We start from the raw sequence: 14,925 nt of genomic DNA, 5'->3' as shown, positions 1-14,925 counted from the left end.
CTAATGGAGTTGGAGGAATTAAATTCTAACATAATCTAAATGAGAAAAAGGCAATAAACATCTGTTCCCATTGAATAGTGATGAGGCCAAAGATAAATGCATTTCTGCAAGTCAGGTCTGTAAAGTGTTTTCACTTTTGGATGGTAAAGAAGTCTGTTCAGCAGAATTCGATTTCTCTGGTCAATATTTTGAGAGAAATACAGCTTGAAGCTTTCTAATGGTGTAGATGTCTTTTGGTATAAATTCCAAGTTGTTAATTACATATACTACGGCTAAATTGAAATGATTAGTGCTGCCTTTTACAATTGTGTTTATAAGTGCTTGTTACAGCATTGGAGAAAAGAAGAAGAAACAACAACAGTATGATTCCTCTGTTTATGTTAGGAGTTGATGAAGGATTTAAAAGAATTTCTGAAAAATAATCAAGAGGAAGAAGATACGGATTGTTTTGATGTAGTTGATCCTCCTTGTAAGAGAATCAGACTTGAGCAGACAGAAGAAGGGCCTGATGCTCTGAACCACAACGGAGCTCTCCAGCAGATACCTTTGGTTAATGATGGAAATACCGCAGTGGAGAACCCAGCTGTGAAGGTTTGCAACGTGTGTTTGGGAATTCTTCAGGAGTTCTGCGAGGCCGACTTTGTGAAAAAGGTAAATATCTGTTCTTAGTCTTTCTGTGTACTTTTTCTGGAGGTTGTGTATGTTAGGGCCTACAGGAGAGAGCTAATGATTTTAAACACCATGCAGTTAAACAATTAAGAGAAAGGTACTGGAAAACAAATCGAAACATGTACCTGTTTTGAATATTTGAAGTGTAGGTGGCGCCATTCGACTATTTACTGCTCATTGACACTGTGTGCAAACTTCCCGTGCAGCTGGGAAATGCAACTTGTCCCTGTGACCGTATTTTACCCAGGCCTTGTCATAATGTAACTTTTTGTAAAAAAATAGCAGCGCAGGTGCAACGGAATGACTGCTAGGAGCACATTTTCCTAGGGAAAGGCCTAACAGTCACTTATGTGAAGGGAAAATGAGGAGGCATCAACTGCTGTGCTCTTAAGCTTAACTATATGTTCCTAATACAGCATGATTCTGTACTATTTTTTAGAATATATACAATGTACTATTAGAATATATATACATATATACAACGTACTACTATTTAGAAAGCCTCAGAGGAAGAAGAATACTTTGGTGATACAGCAGGTTGTAGGTAATAGAGAAAATGTGAGTTAGGAGAGAATATGGGTATAACAAGTATTGCAAACATCACCTCTGAGCAATAAAATTGCTTATGTCACAAACTGAAATATCAGCTAGAAAAATCACTGTTGCATTTGAGATGTTAAACACAGTTTTAATAGAAAATAATTTGGTTTAATAGCGTGAATATATCTAAAAATGGGACTAAACAGAAAGCATAGTATATAGTTTCTGTTGCTGCAGTGTATGATGTTTCTTTTTTGTTTCCGTTGGCAGAGTATATGTATTTTTACACCATCTCCTTCTAAGACTTGTTTCAGAGTTACTCTTCTTGAGTAGGAATGGAAAATCTGACAGCATTTGTTAAGGCATCACAAAAACTGATTATTTTACAAGGAAATTTCCTTATCTGAGATGTTGATTTCACCTTAAAAGCTCAGAATTAGTCTTTTAACATTCACTAAAGTCACTGATGTTTTGGACAGCAATTTCATTTGTGTTTAAGCTTACTTCCAGTAGGGATATCTAACCATCAGCTTTTGCTAGCCTACTTTAAAACATTTGATGTGTGTTTGGGTTCTTACTTTATTTCCAGTGACAAACATGATTTTTTATGATGAGGAATGCTTATGAATTAGTACTACGGATATTTGTTTGTTCCTGTATGATACTGGCATCTTAAAACATGTTTATTGTCACAGAATTGTGTCACTGCCATGAAAAAAAGACACAGTGTCAGCTGTTCGAGTCTTTGGTCATTGTGGTATAATTTGTTGCATTAAGATTTTGGTATACAATTGGTCTTAGCCTTAAAATAGCCAGCTGCTTGTTTTCTATCAATAAGGATTGTTTATGAGTAAGTTCTTTTTTTTAACAGAACAAAAAAGCTTGTATTTCAATAAGTTTCTAGGGATTACTCTGGTTTGTATGTTCAGCATCTATCTGAGTGTGTATTAAAATGGATTTACAGCGATTATGCTGGAATAAAGAATATCCTAAAAGATTATCAACTCAGTTCCATTACTGTGGTTTAATATTAAAATCCTTTTCTTACAGGTGTGCCAAAAAGTTAATTCTGCTGACTACCAGTTCACTAGTTTTGTATTTTCTGTGTCACTACCCCCACAGCTGTCTGTTAGGGAGGTGAGTGTTTACAGATATTTCTTCATAACTTAAATGCATATTAAATAAAAGAACTGTGGAATATACAAGCTGGAGGTGGTTTGATTTTTAATTGCTATTGTTTAAAAAACCCCCAAAACACAAAAACCACATGCTAGAAGTGAAGTCTGCGCTCCCCTTCCTTGTTGTTATTATTTTGATTAATAAAGTGTCCGAGTAGCTTCGGTTTTCAGTTAGCCCAGGAGTTATTCTACATCTGAAAATCTAAAAGGAGTTTCTTTAAATCCTCGGTGTATTGTTCCCTTTGGTACAGATGCCAGCTTTGCTTTGTGGATCTTCTCGGAGGAGGAACTGCACAGCTGGTGCCTTTCCTGAAATAAATGATAATTGGTAGTGCAGAATACAAATGAAGGAATTTGAAGATGAACTCTTTAACTGTTCAGCATTTTAAATTACATGAAAGTACGCATTTTAATAGTCACCTGTCTTGGGCATTGTTGAAAGTCTAGATTTGTAAAACTGCAGTTTATAGCAGTTGTAAAACTACTGATTTTGATGGCAATTTTAATAAAACTTAAATTGTTTACATTTCAGTCATTTAATTGCAGAGGATAATGATAATGTAGAGAGGAGTGTATAACCCTGGTAATTATTATTTTTTTTTAATCAAGGGAGGATGCTAAGTATAGTATAACTTGATTAATAAAGCAACAATTTTTGCTTAGTTATGAGGTGTTTTACGATGTTCCCCTGCTTTGTGATATAAAGTGATGCAAAAATACTGTTCTAAAGGGCAACATGTAAATCTTTACGATAGATTCCTGCTGTGGTAAGATGTAGTAGAAGCTTCAGTGAACATGGCAGAAAGAAGCGTAGGTGGTCTTGGATTTATGTGTAAACCTGTGGTGATGTCTATTCTCATCCCACACAAATCGATTGTTAAATAATCTATTACAATTTTAGTGTTGATTTGTACTGTTAGTTCTGGCATCTTTGGAAAATGCCAGTGTAATAGCTGCACTGTGCTAACATATATTTTACCTCTAGGTCTTCTTGAACATAAAATTCCTTACTTCCCATCTGAAATTAAATATAGTTGGTGTGTTTGCTTCAGCTGCCACTGTAAAACAATACCAGAACAAACTGCTTTGTGCTTTCTGGCTGGATGCACTGCCTTTATTCCCATTGGTTTTATGTGCATCCAAAAAATGAGATATGCCAAAAAAGCATTTCCAGGTTAGGTATGCATGTGTGCCTATGATGCTCTGTAAAACTCCACATGTAGGTCAAACTTAGTCCGTAAGCTTAGGTGTTTAAAAAAAGAGGAGCCCTGGTATTTTTGGGGTACTATTGATCAGGTCTTTTTCATTTCCAGTCTACCTTCACTAGTCATTGCAGAGGCCTCCCTCTCTCTATTCATTATAGCCTCAATGAGCGAAAAACAAAGTGATGCACAGAATCTTTTGGCTATAGTCCCAACTGCAATTCCCATGTTAGCAAGTTCTTAATACGTTTCCATTATACATCTTTAGCTTGACAGCTACAGTTTATCTAGCTTAAAAATAACCTCTTTTTTTTTTTTCCCCCATAGCATAGCTAAATAACGGTGGAAGTGAGGAAAGAAAAATTTGATGCTACTGTTTTTCCTCACCCTCCTTGTGGGTCTTTGCAGAATGCCTCGGTAGAGGGTGTTATTGCATTGCAATTCTAGCTCAGGGATGTTCTGACACTAATCTGAACAAGCAGGGCTAGTGTCTTTACTTTGAGGCAGCCTTGGCTGTAAATGGAAGCAAAAAATTAGTACTATGCTTCAGAGAGTTCCTCTTGCTGATTGAAATGTTGATGATACACTGAGACTGTTTGGATTGGGAAAACTGACTTGGCAAAGGCAGTTGGTAGAAACCCAGATTTATTACTTTAGAATAACTTTGTCTTCTAAGTACAATAAATTGCTAGTTTGTTAAAAGGGATGAGGTCTAATTTTCAACCTGTCCATCTGCTTCATTGAAGGTATCTTGTGCTTATATTCAAGCAAACAAACAATACTACAGTGCTTGGTGTACAAGCAAAGGAATAAAAGTTGTGGTGAGAGTACAGGAATTAATAGGTGGAGTGAGATGAGTGAGTAGGAAGCTCCAAAACCAGATCTGTTCTCTTTGGAAACAGTTTCGGTCCATCTGAGAGGAGGTCTGCATTAGGAAGTTCCTGCTGTGTCCCTTCTATTCCACCCCTTTGGTCTTGCCAAATGCTAAGCCAGCTGTTTGGGTAGCTGTGCCCTAACTGGAGAGGTGAAAATGGGTGATGGTGGCGAAAGAACCTCTTTAAAATCATGGGGGTTTATTTACCACCTATCCGTTTATTGCTTTAAAAAATAATTGGTAAAAAACCATTCCTGTTTTGCCGTTACAGAGAAGAAGCAAGTAATATAATAGGTCAGGATATCTCAGATATCTCAAAATGCTTTGTGTTGAAAAGAGGTCTTTTGTTAAATTCTGCTTTTAATTCTTTGAACTGCACTGTACAAAAACATACGTAATTTCATCATAAGAGGACACCCCAAAGACAGCCTCCCTCCCGTTGACCTTTTCTATGACACAAAGGTTTTCTCTGGCTTCTTTTTAACAAAAAAATCAGGAACTGCCTTTTAATGTTACCTTCAACTAATTTAATTATGACAGTTGTCATCCTGCCAAGTCTAAAATGTACGATAGGAGCTGAAGAAGACTGGAACATAAAATTTACATTTGCATAGCATTTGTATCTGTAATGCAAAGAAGCTATCACCTCTTTCCACAAGTAGGATATTTGATTAAAATAAATCATAAACACAGGAGTCCCAAGTTTATGTCAGACAACTATATTAGAATATGAAGTGAGTCATGCCCTTCAGAAGGGTGACTGTTAGCTCTGTAGTCTCAGTTGTGATCCATCATCCTGGTACTTGCTACAAGGACATTGATGCAAATAGCATCTGTAGTCATTACTCCCTGTAGAACTGTGTATACCTCATCATGGAATTCCCCATCTCGAAGCTCTTTTCTAATACAGTGAAAAAAATGCTGTGGCTGAGATTGCACTTGGTATTTCAACTGTTGCCACTGTGATCCCTCAGCATTTGAATAATATCCTGCAGCTTGTAATCAATATAGTGCCTAAGCTAGTGTATTTCAGAAATATATTTGCTGTTAAGCATTGCCCTGCAGGCTTGAGCTCTGTAATGAGCATTTTTCATTTTCAAACCACAAACATAAAGTAATTATGAAGTAGAGGGATCTGATCCCCTGCTTCACATACAGCTGGGAGACAGTGGAGGGGTTTGGCTGGCTTGGTGGTTGAATGTGATTTGGAATTTGGGATCTTTTGGCTTCTGTGCTCGCAGTACCCTAATCTATTGTTTCCTCTTAATTGAAGGGGAAAAGTAATTTCTTCAATTCTTTTTCAGTTTTGAAGTCAAGAGAGAGGAAATGAAATTTGACCTGTGGTCTCATTTTAGCATAGCTACTTACATGCAGAAGTTTTCTCTTTTTTGTAATTATACCCCTATGAAATGGGAAAGGAGTGAGATCAGCCACCCAACTGAGTACCAAACCTACATGTGCTTTAGATCAAGATATATGAGATTTTTTCTTTAATTGGCATTTGTCAAATGCAGCTTTCTAGACCAGTTTTGTGGTTGTCATATTCTCTAGGTCAGAATTAGGTTCAAGGAATTTCAAGTGGAAACTTTTTATTTATGATTTTGTCTGTGTTATTATGCAAACAAGATTACAGTAGGCTTCATGGTGTTTTGTCTTACTGTCTGCATATGCAGGATAATGAATCACCGTGAATTTGAGCAAACAGTATTCCATGAATACAGTATTTTGTTCAGTAGTTTGCAGTTTTGTGTATCATGTATCTAACAAAGTTTATGTTCTCTCTTCACCATCCCTCTTTCCCCTTAATAGTTCTAACACTGGTTTTAAGATTCCCTCATTTTTTTAGATGTACAAAAGGAAGGGTAGTAGGTGGTTTTTTTGATTGAGTTCCTCTATCAACATGTAACAGAGATCTATGATGTGGGTCCTTCTGATATCAATGAAAAGATGATGTGATCCTGGCTCTGCTGCTTTAAGCTTGATGGATGTTTTCAAATCCCTTTTTCAGAATTATTTCCTTACCAATAGACAGTAATTCTTTCGACAGGTACTGTATGAAGAATGAAAGACAGGGAAGGGATTTAAAATTCTGAAGAATTCAAATCAGTGGTGTTCGCTGCTTTTGCAATACTAACTCCTTTGGAAGTTGCATACATATATATAGTTGTATGACAAGCATATGGAGTCACCTTTCTATGATACTTTACTAGTAGTGTGCAGTCCACAGGTTGAAAACTACCAATTTTGGCTTGAAACAACTACAATGAAAAAACCCAAACAACTTGATTTTTGGAATTCATCTTCAGTGAGGATGGTGAGACTAGGTGTCCAGACTGTCTTGACAGCACAGGTCCTATTGCCTAAATGGCATCCTGCCAGTCTGAATGTATTTTGTTGTTGTTTTGAGTAGAGGAAGAACTGAAAATGCTGTTGTTGTTGTTGCTTCATTGTAGGAGGTTGAGGAGAGGTTTTCTCTTCTTATTAATTGTTTTTGCACTGATAGGCATTCTGTTGAAATAGAAACATTGTACAGGTCTTCTGAATACATGCGTCCAACATCACCTTCCCCCCCCCCCCCCCCCCCCCCCCCGCCCCCCAGCACACACACACTTATTTAGACCTAGTAGAAAGGGAATTTGTGGTCAAAGTTAAAATTCTAGTTAACTGCAATGCACTTCAGTTTAGTAAGGTGTGTTTTCATTGTGGTGCAGAGAATGGCAGTCACTCTTGGCCCACACAGAGTCAAAATTTAAATCCTAAAGCACTGAACAGTTACTACACTGAAGTAATAGATCATCTTGTAGAATCAATATATCAGTACAAAGAGAAGTGAGTGAGACTGCAAAGAGATGCACCTCTAAAATATTGGGGTCCCAGAGCAGAGTTTGGGAAAGATACGCTTTTAGAAGCTTTTAGCATAAGCAGTGCTGTTTGGAAGTCTTCAGTTTCTTCATAATTTTTAAATTTGTTCAAGTCTGTTATTGTTGCACTGATTCAACAGACTGTTGTTGCTTGGGGCTTACATTTGTATTATTCTGCCTTTCATACCACTGGTAATTTTAATTCTGCTTTTGACCTTTCATATAACCATTGTTGATTCTTACACTGCTGAGTTTCATTTGTTGGCTGGGACACCTGCGTGATGGTTCATGGTCATCCTCCCTGGGCAGTGTCACATCTAAGGGATCTGCTACATCATGTTTATTTACACATATAAGGCTGCTAGAGGACAGGAGTAGAGTTTGAAGAGTTGTTGACAATGCACAAATTAGGGAGAATCAAGCTAGAGCAGGTTGTCCAGAGAGGTGGTGCAGTCTCCGTTACCGGACATTTTTGAGAACTCATTGCACAGAGTCCTGAGGAACCTTGTCCGATTTCATAGCCGATCCTGCTATAAGCACAAGGTTGGACAGAGACCTCCTGAGCTTCCTGAGTTATCCTATGGTCACATGAATAAAGTGAATATTACCTCTTGGAAACTCTGCTCAAAGAAGTGCATCAGGAGCCGAAGAAGGTGGTATTCACAGAGAATCTGCACAAAGCAACAGAAGGGCAACTGGGAAATAAAAAAGGAGAATTCGAGGCTGAATCTGCCCATCTGATTCTTATCTCAGATCACACCTTGCAGCCACTCCTACGTATGCTATGTGATCAATAATTGCTAATGAACTCAAGCGTTTGTACTAAAAGCTCCCTCTGATTTCTGGAATTATTCCTTCTGTTCCTCAGCTTTCTCATGTTCAGCCTATGTCTCCTAAACTAAGGGGTATGCTTTAAATAAGGGGGCAGTCCTCAGGGAAAGGGTTTGTGATTCCGTAAGACCAAGTATGTCTTTTATTTTGTGTTTTTTAAAAAGGATAACTGGATTAATGGAATTTTATGTTTTGTTTTAATTTACATGTCAAATCAGTTTTCATACACCATCCCTCCTTTTTCCCTTTCTTTCCTTTTTCCCTCTCTTTTCCTTTTTCGTCTTTCTTTTCCTTTTTCCTTTTTGTCTTTCTTTTCCTTTCTTTTTTAATTTTTCTGGTAGATAACTGTTAGTTGCACTTGACTTAGTCTTTTTTCTAGTTGTAGAGTTAATAGCAAGTTTCGATGTGTGTTTAATGCAGCCTGATTTTTTTTTTTTAGTCAGATAGGATTTGAGGTGAATTGCAAAGTGATGTCTTACAAATAAAAACAAGCTCCAATTCTATCTTTCCACTTATAAAGCAAAAACTAAATTTAAATCCTAATATTTCCTTTTTTCCCTGAGTTTATAAAACATTTTTCCTTGTGCTAAGTCTCTCAGATTGTTGGGAGTTTTTAGCCTGAATTTCACTTGCCTTTTTCTTTTTTTTTTTTCCCCTCTCTTCTTCCTGGGCATGGCTGGTGACCTATAGCGTGCTGCTTGGCTGCTGGTAAAACAGGAAATGAGGTGAGTAATTTCTTTTGGCAACTCTCATACCACTTCTATTAGAGAGTTCTCCAGATTTAGAGAAAGGAGAGATACTCTTACTGTAACTTTTTTCCAACATAGTAGAAATGAGAAACCACTTAATGCAGTGGACCTGCTGAGACACATACGTTAAAAGAAACTTTTAACCAAGCAATTAATGCTATATTTTCAAGGTCAGGACAGTTGGTTTCATATAAAGGTACTTCTGCTAACAGTTGTAGAAGATATAGACTCACTTCTATGTCCTTGGCGAAGATTTTAACTTACTTTGTACCTTCAAAACTAATCATAAGGTAATCCAGAACTGGGATGTGCTGTCATTTTATTTGTTGGGGTTTTTAAAATTATCTTTTATTGTCCATAATTTTTGTGGTCTGTTTGTCTCTCTTATATGGACACCGTTTGTCTATATAAATGTTGAGCAGACGAGAAACTGATTATATAGTCTTATCCAGTTTCCCAGTTTAATTGATGCTTATGTAGGATAAGATGGCAGCTGGTTTTTGTGTGGTTTTTTGTTTCTTTGGGTTTTTACCTGGTTTGACCTTAATTGGGGTTTCTTATATCTTTTGCCTCATAGTGTGATTATAGCTAGGACATGGTGTTTCAGCTCGGAGTGCAGGCTGTCTGTCCAGCTGTACAGCTTTGAGTTAACTTAGTGGTCCTGAGAGATGCCACAATGCCATCTGTGAGCTAGAATCTTCTCATACATGGAAAACGTAATGAAGTACAGACCTCTTCATTTTGCCACCGTATCAGATTTAGCTTACATCAATAGTGACTGAAAATTGTTAGTCAGGTAACGGTGAAAAGTCAGCAGCGTAGCAAGAAAGATATTAGTGCTGTGGGTACAAGTTAGTTTTGACTCTTCTGGTTTTTATCCCTCCGTGTTTTGAAATCAGCTTACATGCTTGAGTCTTTGTCTGCTCTAGGATGCCTCCCACCCCTGGCCAAATGCAAACATATTAGAGACATTCTGAATGGAAGAATTGTCTTCGTGCTCAGGAGGAAAGAAATCCACTTGTCTCAGGGTTAGTTGCGGATACTGAAATAGTCTTTGGTGGAAGCCGTCTTGGCTGAAAGTACCATTTCAAGATACTCATAGAAAGCTAGACTAAATAATGATGAATCACTTCCTACTTTGAGACTAATTTTAAAGTAATTGTTTCATTAACTTGCTTGAGAGAGAATGAGGCACTGTAGGGCAAATACTGTCCACAGAGCCTACCATTGGTGCCATTTGTATAGGAGGACGTGCGCTTTGCTCTGTGAGTTTGCAGCAAGTGGTTTGAAATCATATGCTGGCACCCTTCACAGGCATCTGCTCCTTTTAACTTCTCTCCACAGGCAATGACACAGGAGTCAAGGCCTTGCCTTGTACCTACAGAGGTAGCTGAGCCTGTCCCAACAAGATCAATTGAGATTGTCATCTCAGCTTTTCTGTCTGGGAATTTGTGCCCACTGGAGTTTACACCCTCCTTTAGTGAAGGACTAGAACGCCCTTTTAACAATAAAAATAAGTCTAACAAGATATTTTTTGCATATTTTTTTTAAACAAAGGGCAAAACAAGGTATCACTTAGTGTGGAAGCTGTCCAGGAGGCTCCTTGGCAAGTAGTACAGGTGCTGCCCTGCAGGATCCAGATGCTCAGTTTACTTAAGCTGAACTAGATGTGGCTTTACTATCAGAAGGATCTTGCCTTCCTCTGCACATACCTTCTGTCTTTCTTATGTTAACGTAAGTGCTTATTTGACTGGGACAGCTGATAGCTCACCGAGCAGGCTGAAAAACAAAACCTTTAAAACCTTTTTTGGTGGATTAGCATTTGCTTTAAATGGGATCAGTGGGCTGGTATTACTTACCATGCTGTGTAGTGTCAGCGTGCAGGTGCTGGCAGGAATGCACAGTCAGAGGCAGGGAGGAGGCAACCTTGTCCTTCCTGTGCTTGAGCAGACTGTAGCTTAAGTAGCTACACCTTTAGCTACTCCCTGCCAAACTATGGATTTAATGGGAAGCATCTTACTTGGAATCCTGGTCTGGCCTTAACGTTTCCACAACACTTTGTTTATTAATTCAGTACAAAGAGATAGTGCCGTTATAGAGGTCTTGGAACAGCCTTTCATTCTTTCATGCCATGGTCTATATGCTTAGTACTTTTGTATTTTTTTATTTCTGCATTTCTTGTTTACCTGGTGCTAGTTACTTCAGTTTGTCTTGCAATATTATATGTCATGTATCTGTCTTTGACAGACCCTTGTGCAAGTTATTATTTCTTTGTGATTCAGAAATCTGGGCCTTTCCTTGGCAAAGGATGACATTGTTCAACTGAAAGAAGCTTATAAGTGGATTATTCATCCCCAGTTGTCAGAAGAGTTGGGTGTTCCTGCTGATGGAAAGGTGTTGTATAAATAAGAAAACACTTTTTTTCCTCTCTTCTTTTTTTTTATATATGTGTTTGTGTGTGTGTATATATTTATATACTTATATATATATATGAACAGGAGGGCGGGGAAAGATACTTTTTCCCCTTCATTAACAGACAAACCAGTTGCACTGCTCTTACACTCGCTGTAGGGGGAAGCAGGGGGGAAATTCTTTTAACCAGAGATCTCCCAGTCTCAATACTGAGGGGTCCAATCTTCATTTTTGTATATGTAGATCATCGCATCTTCTGAAACCGTCGTAGTCTTTTGCTAAATCTCTTGCTCTTGGGCTGCCATCCTCCTTTGATCAATGAGGCTTTTTCAGTTTTCTCATTTTCCAGGATCTCAGTTTTCCAGAGGCTAAGGAATGCTCACACATTCCTTCTTTGCCCTCCTATTAACTGCCAACGCTGTTACTGCTCTCTGAGATAAATTGTTCATGTTGTTAGCATGTTAAATTCTATCGATAAAATATATTTCAGGAACATACTGAAAGAGGAAATACCGGTTCTTGTTCACTTTAATGAATGATAGAGATAGGCATGTTGGAACCCGCAATACCTCTAAGTAGGCATTAGAAATGTTTTTTCAAACCCTTTTTCCAACTTTGAGATTCTGACTAACATTTTTAAAATGTTTCCGAAATGCATTGACTGAATGTGACGTTCAGATATTGCCAGACAAATTCAGAAACACCGTCATCGTGAATGTAAAATTTCTGCAAACATGGCTCAAATTCCTGCTGAGGACAAGGCAGTCTGCAGTTTTTACTTGTCATCAGCCATAGGACTGACCCTAGGACTAGAGTCGCTTAGCCTTTATGTTGATTTTTCAACTTCCATAATAATTACAGATTGTCTTTTCCCAGGAGTGCAAATTGAAAGCATCCCTTTTGTGTTAGCGAAGAAAGAAACACTGGGTTACCCAGAAGATGATCCAAGTAGAAACAAACTTCTTGCATACAAAGTTAGCAAAAGCTCTACAACACTTAGGCACTGAGCCACTCCAGACATCATTGTACTATAAAAGTTACTTGTCTAGTGCTCTTTATCTACAAGGCACTTGAATATTAGCCAATCTTTTCAATAGCCCTCTTGAGGTATTCTGGTATCTGAATAACAGAAGTAATGAGTGTTGTTTGCCCAAGGCCAAGGAGGGAATTGAGGGTAGAACTGAGATTACACTAGAGTTTCTGGTCTAGCTGTCAGTCTACTAGGACATGTTGCCTTTCTTTGCCCCAAGGCCATCCAGTCATTGCAAACGAAGCCCCTGACAAAATTTTACAGTGGTGACTATTACAGGGTTTTTATCTTTATTCCACGCTATGCACTGCTCTCCCAGAAGGTTTGTGAAGTTTAGTGACCGTAATAGGCTTTGAGCGTACACTGTCTGACTCAGTTCCCCCTGTGCGAAATGGGGCCGCTATCTATGATGTGTAGGTCACTCATGTGTTTGAAGTGCTCTCAGATAGTCTTCGGTTACTTCAGAAATGCAAATGCTATTATGGCACATTTTGATGTGTTTAGGTGATGTTGTAGAGTAAATGGGTTTCTTTCTCTTTTGTCTACCTCTTGACTGTTTTCCTAATGCTACAATAAGGGTGCTTGAGAATATCCTCCCTGTTCCTTTAAAAAACCTATTACCTCCTTTTTTTTTTTTTATTTTTGATTTAGAGTTTGTTTGAAGTTAGCGTGGTCTTTGCTCACCCAGAAACAGACGAGGAGTGCCATTTCCTGTAAGTTTTTATATAAATAACAAAAGATCTTATCTAAATATTGTGCAACATTGTTGGTTTGGATTTGCTACAGATGAGAATATGCAGTGTTTATAAACTAGAATGGGGCCTGCATCTAAACTTCCTCGTATTCAGTTACAGTTGTGGAGCTTAAAGTTACACCATCTCTAGTTCCATGCTTTAAAGCCAATGAACAAAGTCATCCAGAATTTTGATATGAACTGGAAGGAGAACATTCAGATAAATTGTTCAATTTCAGCCCTTTTCAAAGTCACTACCCTCTTCAATATAGCCGTATCATTTAAAAAATAGATTAAAACCAGGTAGTTGCAGGTGAGGGAATCGTTTTGAGGTCATGCCTAGGTTTTCCTGTTCTTATAGGAAACATGGATGGGAGGGAAGGCTTTGAAGTGCATTAATCCAACTTAGCTGGTTGATTAAAATAAGCAGAAGTTCCCTGGCTACCACATGTCATTTTTGGCCTAGCCCAGTAGGGCATTTGCTATACAAACAGAAGCAAAATATTTCTGTGAATTTTGCTGCCATTTAATCTGATTTCTCAAAATCTAGCTGTAGTATATTCTGGATAATTAGGTTCACTCTTCCTGTTTGCTGATGCTTCCTGGAAAACTTAAGTTTCAGTCAGTTTCATCAGTTGTGCCCCTACTGCAAGTTAAATCTTAGCATAGAAAGAGGCTCAGCATAGTCTTCTGTCTTGCATAGTGAATTCGTCTCTTGAAACTAGAGATTGCCTTTGCAGCCTTTATATATTTCCCTGATTTGACCCCCTCTAGCAATTTGTGATCTGTGTTTGAACCTTTTCGGTTTTCAACAACTGCATCTTCTGTTTGGCTTGGGGGGGGGGGGGCGGGGGGGATGAGGGAGTGACCATGCTTGGTGACAAAGCAGGTATTAGGGAGAATGGATTACCAGTGTTTGCTGAACAGCTTCCCTTTCCAGCTTCTTCAAGACTGGGCAAAACAGGGAGAAAGTAGTAAGGCCAAACTACAATTCTGTATAACAGTACCTGCAATTCTGTACAAACTCAAGTGTCTCTGGATCCTGCACCCTTTTGTTCTTATTTATTTAATGTTACTTGATCAATTCTTGTTTTCTGCAGTGCTTTTCCTTCCTCTGAAACCCCTCGGCTCTTATTTTCAGCTCATCCTTCCATCCTTTTTGTGACATTTCAAAAATATTGATGTCGAGCATGTTATGGTGCCAATGTTAGCGCTCCAAGCAGAATAGTTAGAGGTGAAAGCTGTAAAGAAGTTCCATTCCACGTTCCAACTACTCAGGTTTATTCCATGTGGCCTGACAATATCCTTTTACTTGCCTTCTCTTTGTGGCATACTTAAACAGCAATTAAGGTTTTAGACATTTTTCTGAAGTAACAGCGTATTACCTAATTTAATTACATAGTAGTTTGTCAGGCGTCAAGGCATTCTGCATATGTGAATGGCTGGCTCTGGGCATATTCTGAGGCAATGGTTTGGTTTCAATGTAAATATGGTAAGTTTGGCAATTGTCACAGCTTTAGTAATGACAGTCATGCTCTTTGTGGAAACAAAGTAGGACCATGCGTCAACCTGGAGAAGTCCTCCAGGTATGTTTTGGGGTGGGATTTCCAGGTATGGCGTCTGCAATTTCTCATCTTTCAAGCTGTTTTTACTCAATTATGTGTAGGCAAGTGTGCTAAAATGACTCTTCGTTTGGCCTGGAAGATTGAATTGGCTTTTGTTAGTTTATATTTGGAGATTTATGTTTAAAGGTATGGTGGTACTGAAATTCCAGAAGAGGGAATTTGCGATGCTTTGTGTCACAAACTGGCCATGCAAGTTGCTTGTATAGAAACAGCAAGAGATC

General features: G+C 38.3%; 1 protein-coding gene across 1 annotated transcript in view; it reads left to right on the top strand.

Annotated features, from left to right (window-relative positions):
• PUS10 (pseudouridine synthase 10) overlaps positions 1-14,925 on the top strand; it is a 36,712-nt gene that overhangs the window by 3,892 nt on the left and 17,895 nt on the right. The window contains exons 3-7 of the mRNA XM_055816677.1: positions 385-651; positions 2,260-2,346; positions 8,846-8,880; positions 11,187-11,298; positions 12,998-13,059. Coding sequence (XP_055672652.1) covers positions 385-651; positions 2,260-2,346; positions 8,846-8,880; positions 11,187-11,298; positions 12,998-13,059 — 563 coding nt within the window. The remainder of the gene's footprint in view (positions 1-384; positions 652-2,259; positions 2,347-8,845; positions 8,881-11,186; positions 11,299-12,997; positions 13,060-14,925) is intronic.

The sequence above is a fragment of the Falco peregrinus genome, chromosome 11, assembly GCF_023634155.1.
Source record: "Falco peregrinus isolate bFalPer1 chromosome 11, bFalPer1.pri, whole genome shotgun sequence".
Lineage (NCBI taxonomy): Eukaryota > Metazoa > Chordata > Aves > Falconiformes > Falconidae > Falco > Falco peregrinus.
Note: the sequence above shows the minus strand (reverse complement) of the source record. Positions and strands in the feature narration are given on the sequence as shown.